The 11,078-nt window shown below is 38.1% G+C and overlaps 1 protein-coding gene across 1 annotated transcript; it reads left to right on the forward strand.

Annotated features, from left to right (window-relative positions):
* The first annotated feature begins 4,139 nt into the window (after positions 1-4,139).
* LOC142665080 (olfactory receptor 6E1-like) lies at positions 4,140-5,114 on the forward strand. Its single transcript, XM_075844623.1, has one exon. It carries the CDS (start codon positions 4,140-4,142, stop codon positions 5,112-5,114), a length of 975 nt encoding a protein of 324 aa, XP_075700738.1.
* Positions 5,115-11,078: the final 5,964 nt, after the last annotated feature.

An 11,078-nucleotide genomic window follows, 5' to 3' on the forward strand; every position in this document is an offset into this window, starting at 1 on the left:
AATAAATTATGATAAGAGAACCAAGTTATAAAAAAAATCAAAAAACAAAACAGGAATTATAGCCTAACTTCTATGAACTTCTATATTATATATCATAAGTAATAGGAAGACAAATATACTAATTCTCATTTATGTTTTCTTTACGTAAAAATAATAAAACAACTACAATAATTCTTAAGTGTTTTTTTTGTAATGAGTATATGTGTAAAAAGAGGTAAAATAAATACACGTGTCTTGTAAAAAAAGAAGCCTGAAAAATAGTAAAGTTATGGCTGTTTCACCAGCACATGCATCAAAAAGCTAAAAAAACATCTGATGCATACGATATTGATGGGATAAATCATAGAAAAGAGAACATAATACTAAAAAATATTTATGGTCGGCTGACAAGGCCATGTCTCCATATAAAGGAGCTCAACAGCCTGACCAAAAGAAGTTCAGCTGAGCTGGTGGGGTGAGCACTGTTATCATTCACATTAACCACAAGGGGGAGACAAATAACTGTTCCTCTGTGTGCAGAGAAGCAGGCCAGTGAGTACCCTGAGTAGAAGCAGAGCTGGAGCTTGTGAATCAAGGCGCTTGGACACCGGGGATCTGAGTGAGGGTTAGTAAGGTCACCAGCAGCTGCATTATAGAACAGCCGGAAGCGGCCATCCAGTGTCCTAGTGTCCGCAGACCATTGCTGTATCCTGGTTGTCACTGTTGCTAGGAGTAACTAGCAGATCATTCCCACAGGGCAATGATTGGGAAAGAGCATTCGTAGGAAAGCTTGTCTGTTCGTGTAAAAGGCCTATGCAATTTTTGTATAATCTAAAGGAATTTATATTCAGATGTTTTTGCACTTAGACAGTTGGATGGAAATTGGTGATAAGATTCTCAAGAAGATCTCAAGAAGGTCTCATTCAGAGTAGACGTCAATGGTATGGCAATTTTGTTTGTTCGTGAGGGAAAGATTGGTCTTCCATGTGTAAATTCTTGCAATTTATGTTTTTAGGGTACAACCATGGATGACCAATAGTGTCAAGAACCATTGTGATGCAAAGGGGTTTTCCAAAACTGTAATATTTAAGGCCAGCCACACATGATCGATGAAGGTCAGGCTTCTAGCACTTTCGCTGACCAGCTGCATGAAATGATCGCAGTGCTCCAGTAAGAGCCGGGCCCCCTTCATTGTTTACTCAGATACAGCACCATAGATTTGGTTGTGGCAGGACCTAGTACTGCAGCTCAGTTCCATTCACCTCAAAGATAATTTCACATCACATTTCACAAGTAATATTATTAGAAATCTCAGATACAGTCTACTTTCAATGGGCAATATCTAAGTTTATAAATGGGGCAGAAAATGTGGAATCTAGTTTCAAGGTAAATAAAAAATGAGGGGGCCCCCCCTTACCAACCACTATAACCAGGATATACATAGAATGGGTAAATAAAAAAGATTTGAGAAGCACTTATCACTTGAATTTTTTTTAGGCCCAGCCATGGCCCCTTAGTCACTGCCCTAATAGTCACACCCCTTCGGAGAACTTTTATATTTTTATCATTTGGATCTTAAAGACAGAGTCTAGGGTCTTTATAGGGTGGATTTAGTCGATTTATCTGATGTTGGTTAAAATATATTTCATTTAAACTTTACGGCAATGCTGGAAATGGCCAAAGATGATAATAAGGTCAGGCCAGCATGACTGCCATTTGGTAAAGTGTCACTGCGAAATTTGGATGGATGGCTTACCAGTGAAATAGCCCATGTAGCACAATTATGTGGTAGGTGCCAAGCCCTATCAGATGAGCTAGCCACAATTAAATAAGTTACATTTTTATGAAATTGTTTCATTATTCAGGTCACAATTAAGTATAACAATTATTAATTCTGATGTTAATAAAATCCCAGTCCAGCATTTAAGCAGATGGAATTATCAAAGGATGTTATTCCCTCTTGTCAGATTTCTGCTTTTCTCTTTCAATACAGGATATAAAAACATTTTTTGTATTATGTAGTAAACTTGCTGAATATTGTACTACTGGATATACATAGAATGGGTAAATATACATTGTAATGTCATTATACAATTAAATGTGTACACTGTTCGCATTGTCTGAAACGAGTGATTACAATTTTTCTACATCGAGAACGAGGTTTTCATTATTAACCACCATGACAAACTTGGCACCATGGCTGACTTTTTGAAAATGCTATGAAGTTGGATACTTTTATTAAAAAATAAATAAAATATTTTTTTTTTTACAAATACAGAGCATGAGGCTATAAAGGTTCTTTTGCATGACTGAAATACAGGCGCATTTAGGCTAAAATGGTTGCAAAATTTTAGCAAAATTTTGTCTGAAAAGCCCAGACCTCCCACAGTTCTACTGAATCGGACTTAGATCCCTTTAGGATCCTATGAAGATCTACGTCCGGTTCGGAAGAACTACGGGAGGTCGAGGTAATGCCGCCGTGTGAAAGTGGCCTTGCTCTGTTTTTTCTGAATGATTTACCGCCCTATGTACTATAGATCTTTATTAGTTTTTAAATGTTGTCTTTATATTTTCAATTGTTTATTTACCTGCCTTACACAAGGTTCATGGAATAATTTATTTCTTGTTGCCAATGCAGCTGTAACTTGTAAAATATTTTTGTCTGCAGTGACATCATTTAGGTTTACAGACACAACACATTATTATTATTATTATTATTATTATTATTTTTTTTTTTTTTAGTTAATAGCAATACCAATACATTTACAATGACAGATTTAGGCTTTCATTTGTTTGAGAGCTACGTTGGGCATGACCATGTGAAAAGGTCTGCTGAACATGTAACCCAGATGTATACAACTGTATGCCTAAATAGTTACATATGGTCCCATTCAAAACATATGCCAAAAAGAGACACTTTTTGTCATACATTTGGTTAATTTTAGTCTATTTGCACATAATACATAGAGTGTACAGTACCTCCATGGAAGAATTTCTTAATATATACGCCAAATTAACAGTAGTGCCTTAATTAGCCTAGCCTTAGGTAGTTAAAGGCAATTATACTTAGTCTTGAAGCCTACTTCTGGAAAATGCTATTGTATATGCAGGGAGGTGAATTTTTCACAGAATTATGTATAGTGATAACTCACTGAGTTTAGGCTCTACTTCTATCACATATGCTCACTACGTTCGCTGTATATGTATTTTGCAGTATAGAACAGTCGAAAAATACTGACTTATACTGGCCAAACGTATGCTAAGAAAACACTCTTTTGGCATACATCTGGACCGTAGAAGAAAGGAGTAGCTTATATGGAGTGCTGAGGTAGCAGCCACATCAGGCCTTTCTGACCCTTACAAAAATCACCAGTATTGTGTATAGTAGTGGGGCACCCAATTACAGATTCTGCATCGGTGCCCAGGCCCATCAGGCTACACCCCTGCATAGAAGTATATGGGAACGTTGATGTATACATCTGGAACCCTTCAATGCGTACACTGAAAATAGTCGGCAAATGTAATGTAATGTGAAAAGAGCCTAAGAAAATAAATTCTCTGCTATTCCGTGACCGGAGCCGTCTTCTTCCGGCATGGACGTCCAGTGCACACAGGCAGCCGGAGCAGCTGATTAGCACGGGATCCGGGTGTCGGACCCGCATTGATCATATACTGATGACCTATCCACCGGATAGGTTATCAGTTGTCCGGTAGTGGACAACCCCCTTAAGAGCCTTTCCATCATGATTGAGGTGACAATAATTTACATTTATATGAAATTTATTTGTTGCAAATATATATATAGGGAATGAGATATTACAAATTTTAATATATTATGGAAAATTCCTTTAAATGGAACTATGAAGTCTGGATCTCCTGATTATCCATCATTCATGAAAATAAGAAAGTGATTGTGGATGCGTTGGGGAGTAACTTGAAGAATCATGAAGCTTGTAATGGTGAAAGGAGTGGGGAACATTGGATCAGTGGTGGAAATGTCAAAGTAGGGGATTAAAGCGACCTGAGGAGGATTTGAGGATCTTCTTTACTTCTTCACTCCTATTATTATAAACTTGAATGTACAAGAAGTCACATTTCCCATTGTAACGCTAGCTAACTAGCTACGTACATTTTTGCCGTTTTTCTTTGTTTAATCCAAAATGCAAAAGGACAACAAAACAACATTGATAGAATTTGTACTTTTGGGCTTTTCCAACTTTCACGAGTTTCAGAACTTTCTCTTTTGTGCTGTTCTTCTGGCATATATTATTTGTGTTTTTGGAAACATTACTATTTTTCTGTTAGTTAGAACGGAGTCTTCCCTTCATACTCCAATGTACTTTTTCATCAGCACATTTACTGTTTTAGAAATAATGTTTGTTTCCGTAACGGTCCCAAAATTGTTGTCTATCCTCATTCATACCAAGAAGACCATCTCGTTTTTCGGCTGCTTTGCTCAGTTATATGCCTTCAATGCCCTGGGAGAGACAGAATGCTTCCTTCTTGCTTTAATGGTTTTTGATCGATTTCTAGCTATTAGCAATCCATTACGTTATTCCGCTATAATGAGCCGTCGGTTCTGTTGCCAGTTGGCTGTCTTGCCATGGTTATTTGGTTTTGCTATATCCTTGTTTCCTACAGTTGAAACTTTTATGTTGGACTTCTGTGGACCAAACAAGATCAACCACTTCTTCTGTGACCTGGCACCTTTGCAAAATTTAGCATGTTCCGATCCATTTATTAGTAATATGACTACAATTGTGGCAGCTTTTATTTCAATAGTTTTGCCTTTTTTTGCTATAGTGGGTTTCTATATTCATATTATATATACTGTGTTGAAGATTGACACCAAGGAGGGGAAAACTAAAGCCTTTTCAACTTGTTCGTCCCATCTCATTGTAGCATCTCTGTTTTATGGTTCGGCTATTATTGTGTATGTGAAGCCTAAAGGCAGTCACTATGACAAGTTCCTTGCCCTCACGTATACTGTCATTACACCACTTCTTAACCCATTTATTTATACTTTTAGAAATAGAGAGGTCAAGAATGCTTTTAGAAAAGTAGCTCAAAAGGTTATCATGCAGTCTCAATGTTCACAAGCCATACAAACATATTTAATAACTGAAAAGAAATGAACTGAACTATAACTGTGCCTAAAGTTTTTGTCTTTTTTTTTTTTCGGAAGGGTTGTTTGACATTAGAAGAAATGGAAATTGTGCTACTCCTGTCCATGGACTGTGTTCTGGTATTGCGGCAAAGTCCTACTCATTTGAATGGACGCTCATTCACCAGATAGTGAATTAATACTGTCCTAAATTTCGACCGCTTAGAACTAAACCAGATGCGGCAAATCTATCACGCAGTATGAAACATTTGGCACATCTTTAGACACTTTGCCTAGCTTTATGCCATCTCTCTGTTGACTTATTTTAGATCTTATTCCTCCACAATTTGCACCAATTTGGCACATTTTATGTTAGCCCCTTGTTGAACAAGACGCAAAAGGTGTCTAAAACATGTAACTAATGTGGTGCATGGAATGTGCTCCCGACTTCTGGATCAAATTGAAATTCGGGTACATTTGGAAAAGTAAATCTGCCCAATTGTCCAATTCTCTGATGTAGGGTTACTCACCCAACCCTGAAACAAAAGACATAAAATAAAGGTATTTTTAGTAAATACTTCATAAAACTTAACGTTGTGCCTTTTCGCTGTTATTCCTCATGGAAATGAATGAATAAATTGACAACTAGACATTACCAATCCCCTTATCAATTTGATATGTTCCTACATAGTATGACACTGTCAGCACTGATTGGTCAGTATTAGAGTATGTAGGGACATGCCCTATAGAAAAGAGTAATGGTCACCCTTAATGGTAATTTATTGATACATTTCCAGGAGGAATAACGAAGGAACGGCACAACACAGAGTTTAAAAAAAGATGCTACAGAATTGTTGTTTTATAGGAAATGCAGGTATTTACTAAATTGACATGTCAGGAGTACAGACAGGTATTTTTTTAAGATTAACACCTGCAAAGTTTACTCTAATGCTTAGAATATATCTATGGGATTCCATCTTTTGTTATGGATGTCAACCCCCTTCTCTCCATTTTTCAACTGCATATGTTTCTATTCATGTCCTGCCTCTCCTGGGAAACCTATTCAGATAACCCTTTATGATTTGTTCGAATTAGGGACATTAGCCTATGGATCATCCATTTGTTACTCCCTGTTGTTTCTTTGAACCAGAGGTATATCTTGAGGTTTTCAATATTAGAACCAGGGACCCCACCATCAATTTCTATTTATGGTATTACTATCCTTTCATAGTTACATAGTTGATAAGGTTGGAAAAAAACAACACAGGGTCATCAAGTCCAAACCATAATCCTACGCTGTTGATCCGGAGAAAGGCAAAACCCCCATGAAGCAGATGCAAATTGCCTCATATGAAGAAAAATCCCTTCTTGACTCCAAATATGGCAATTAAAATAAATCCCTGGATCAACGACCCATTTCCAGAAATGTAGGGCATATAATTTTTCACAACATTTGTTTTAAAAAAGGCATCAAGTCCCCTTTTTAACCTGTCCAACAAATAAACCTACACAACATCCTGTGGCAGAGAGTTCCATAGTGTCACCGCTCTTACTGTAAAGAATTCCGCCTATGATGATTGTAAAATCTTCTTTCCTCTAGATATAGCAGATGCCCTCTTGTCATGGTTGCAGCACCAAGTATAAAAAGATCATTATCTAGATCTTTGTACTGTCCATTCACCCCTAAGGCTTCTATTTTCCATATATTGCAATTGTGTATTGTGAACATTTGAATTGCTCTTTTTTTTTATATGTATGTACTGTAATTATGTAAAGTTTAAGAATAATAAATAAAAATTATAATTAAAAAAAAACTAATTACAGGCTTAGAGCCTGTTCACAACTGTGTCAGTGTTTTTGTTGCTCTGCTCCATCAGAGTTGCATAACACTAAGAATACTGGAAGCACCGCTTTCTTTTCATGACAGACACCATCAGTGCCAGACAGAACCCATTGGCTTTAACTTCTTCGGGACGAAGCCATTTTTTGATTATTAATTTTCGTTTTTCACTCCCCGCATTCTAAGAGCCATAACGTTTTTATTTTTCTGTCAATAGAGTGGTTATTTTTTTGCGGGAGGACTTGTAGTTTATTTTGCTACCATTTATAGTTCCATATAATGTACTTGAAAACGGAAAAAAAATTCTTTGCGGGCTGAAAATGGAAAAAACTCAATTGTTTTTTGGGTTTCGTTTTTACGGCTTTCACCGTACGGTAAAAACGACAACTTATCTTTGTTCTGTGGCTCAATACGATTACGGTGATACGAAATTTATATAGGTTTTTTAAAATATTTTACTACTTTTATTGATAATAAACTTTTTGTTTAAAAAAATGTTTTGTGTCGCCACATTCTGAGAGCCATTTTTTTTTTTTTTTAACCGATTGAGCAATGCGAGGGCTTATTTTTTGTGGGACGGCTGTAGTTTTTATTGGTACCATTTTCTGATAACTTTTTGATCACTTTTTATTACGTTTTTTTTAAAGCTAAGTTGAGCAAAAAACTGCGATTTTGGAGTTTTACATTTTTATTTTATACAGTGTTTACCGTGCGCGTTAAATAACACTATATTGTAAAACTTCAGAATTTTATAGACGCAGCGATACCAATTTTGTTAACTTTTTTATTTTTTACATTACTTTAGGAGGAAAATGATAAAAGGGGAGTTTTTTTGAATTTTTAATATTTTTTTTTTTTTTTTTACATTACTAAAACCTTTTTTTTACTTTTTTTCCCGCACACTTTATTATCCCCCCTAGGGGACTTGAACCAGCGATCGTTAGATCATTGTTTTTTTTTTGTTCTTTATCATGGCGTTCACTGTGTAGAATAATTAATGTTATTTTGTAATAGTTCGGACCGAGTGAAGGCTCCGACGTATGCCACTGTATACGATGGCAAAGGTTGCTCATAGGCTCCCATAGTGAAAAAACGAGCAGTATATGTTCTTCTTACTAGATGCTTCTGCAAACACTATTCAATACAATGTAAAAAGATATGATGCATACCGTCCCGAGGTATGCCAAAGGGCATTCTTTTGGCATGTCTGCTCTATGAGGCCCTACGGACACATTCCTTGTATGCGCCGAGATAATTTTACCAGTGCATACGCAGAATGTACACTGCAAATGGAGTGTGAATAGATTCTAGACTCTTGGCTACTAAGTACAGTAGCAATGGGAATATAAAAATTTTAAGAAATTAACTGCTGCCATTATTAAAGAGATTGTCCGAGATTTAAAAAGGGTCTGATTTTTACTGCAAACAGTGCAATGTGTAATGACAGCCCTACAATTGGGCTGTAGTAGTGCCAACAGGGAGCGGTTTGAATGTCAACCCTGTTTGTTACCAAGGGATTTGACTTGGGGCTACTCCAGGGAGCGGAGTCTAATGGAACACCCGGCCCCCACTATTTAACCCGGATGTGAACTTACCTGCGGGTAACCATAGTTCACTACCTTTGGAGTAGACTCTCTTGGTGAAGGCTGACGTTGGCAGAGTGGTAAAGGAAGCAATGGGTCTGGGCAGATAGCAGACGTTCAACGCCATAACCTCACGGTAAACGTAGCAATGGTCCGAATGGTCAATAACTGGCAGGAGGTCGGTACATGGATTTACAGCTATACAGCAGGAAATCTTAGGAACATATAAAACACTATTGAACTGAATGGCTCTGCCAATGAATAGCAGAGAAGCTGAGGAGAAGGCCTGTTTGAGTTTAAGAAATGCTGATTCAGCTTCCGTCTGATTTTTTGCATTGACCCCCTTTTTAGTGAGGGCAGAGATTGGTGCCACTAAGAATGATAAATGTGGTATGAACTGTCAATAGCAGTTGGCAAATCCTATAAAACATTGAATTGCTTTGAGTCCTTGAGGACATGGCCACTTTAAGACTGCAGACAACTTCGAAGGATCCATTTGGAGTCCCTGATCAGAGATTATGTATCCTAGAAAAGGCAGACTGGACCTTTCGAAGAGATATTTTTCAAGCTTGGCATAGAGGTGATCCTCTCTTAGACATTGCAGAACCTGAAGTACTTGATTACGATGGGTATAGGGATCTGTGGAAAAAACAAGAAAATTATCCAGATAAACAACAACACAGCTGTACAACAGGTCACGGAAGATATCATTAACTAATTCTTGAAAGACTGCAGGAGCATTACTAAAACCAAAGAGCATAGTCAAATACTCCAAATGACCGTTCTTCATATTGGATGTGGTTTTCCACTCATTGCCTTCATGTACTGTATACCAATCAGGTTGTAGCCACCCTGTTAATCTAGCTTAGTAAAAGTTGTAGTTCCTAGTAGGCGGTCAAAGAGTTCAGAAATCAATGACGGTGGATATTTTTTTATTTTTTACCGTAATTTTATTTAGGTCGTGATAATCTATACAATGCCTGAGAGTCCAGTCTTTTTTTCAACAAAGAAAAAAACAACTCCAGCTGGTGAAGAAGATTTGTGGATAAATCCCTTCTCCAAGTTTTCCTTAGTGTACTTTATTGAGACCTAGCTTCTTTCTTAAGGACCTTGCCCTAGGAAGGAGTAGATATGGGTTCCAAATCGATGGCACAATCATACCATCTATGAGGAGGAGGGGTCTCTGCTTGATGCTTGCAAAATACATACGCGTAGCTGGCATAAGGTTTCGGTTTCCAGTGGAGGTTCCACAACTCGAGGCATGGGAGGATGAATGACTGGCAGACATTGCGAATTACAGGTGTCATCCCAATGGGTAACCTGAGCAATAGTCCAATCAATGACATGTGAATGTTTCCAAAGTCAAGGCAGAAGAACATAGAATGAAATAGTTTCCCATCTGCATGGAAGTAGGTTCAGTGACTTGGTGGACAATCTCAAATATAAATTTCCATCTATAGAAGAGATTGATAGTGGCTTGTTCTATTGCAGCACTGATATATTATAATGAGTAACCAGGGATTGGCAGAGAAAATTCCTCGCAGTACGAGAGTTCAGAAATGCTGGTACAGTGAAGCAAACTCCAGCAGTAGATAAACTGACAAGTATCGTCATCTTCTGAAAGGCAGATTGACTGCCTAGGGCAGGGTCACCCACTTGCCATAGTTTCCCGGTGTGCCACAGTAAAGACACAGGATGTTGGTGCGTCTTCTGCAGAAAGTTAAATTCTTTCAACTTGCATGGGTTTGTCCGGAGAAACAGTTGCAGAGGCAAGAAGAGGTCTCTGAAATGTTGGTCCTAATCTAGGTACCCGATGGGCACGATCCGTTTCTTGTTGTCTCTCATGGAAACGCATTGCCAAGGAAATTGTATTTATCCAAGGAAGTTGGAAGATCCTGACCAGCCAACTCGTCTCTGATGCAACCAGCCAGACCCTCCCAAAAGGTTGCAAAAAAGCTTCATTGTTCCATTGGAGTTCAGTTGCTAGCGTGCGGAATTGGATGGCATATTGACACACAGTAGAGATGCATTGACAAAGCTTGAGGAGTGACAAGGCCGCAGATCATGCCCAACCAGGTTTTTCAAACACCTTTCTGAAGGTATACAGAAAAGCTTGAATGTTGCTCATGACAGGTTCATTCTATTCCCATAAAGAAGATCCCATTGCCAGTGCCTCAGCTGACAACAGAAACAAGATGTAGGTGAACTTAGCTTTGTCTGAAAAAATAGATACAGCATCACCTGAAAGCGGGCGATACATTGGTTCAAGAACCCCCCACATGACTTGGAGTCACCATTGTAGCATGGAGGTGTAGGTAAATGTAATCTTGGACTACATGCAGTAGCTAGAGATGTTTGGATAGGCGCCACAGGTGATGCTGAAGTAAAGATGGCATTGAGTCAAGATGAGACATTTTAAAGTAGATGGTACAGCAGGTCCTGGTGAACTCGTTGCCTGGATAATTCCTGAGCCAGGTCAGAGACTTCTGGCAGGGTCCATGACCAGAGCAAACTGTAACGACAGCCTTAGGATTGTGCTGTAGTACAAAAAGCAGGGAGTGGTGTGAACCCT

The sequence above is a fragment of the Rhinoderma darwinii genome, chromosome 12, assembly GCF_050947455.1.
Source record: "Rhinoderma darwinii isolate aRhiDar2 chromosome 12, aRhiDar2.hap1, whole genome shotgun sequence".
NCBI classification, from domain to species: Eukaryota; Metazoa; Chordata; class Amphibia; order Anura; family Rhinodermatidae; genus Rhinoderma; species Rhinoderma darwinii.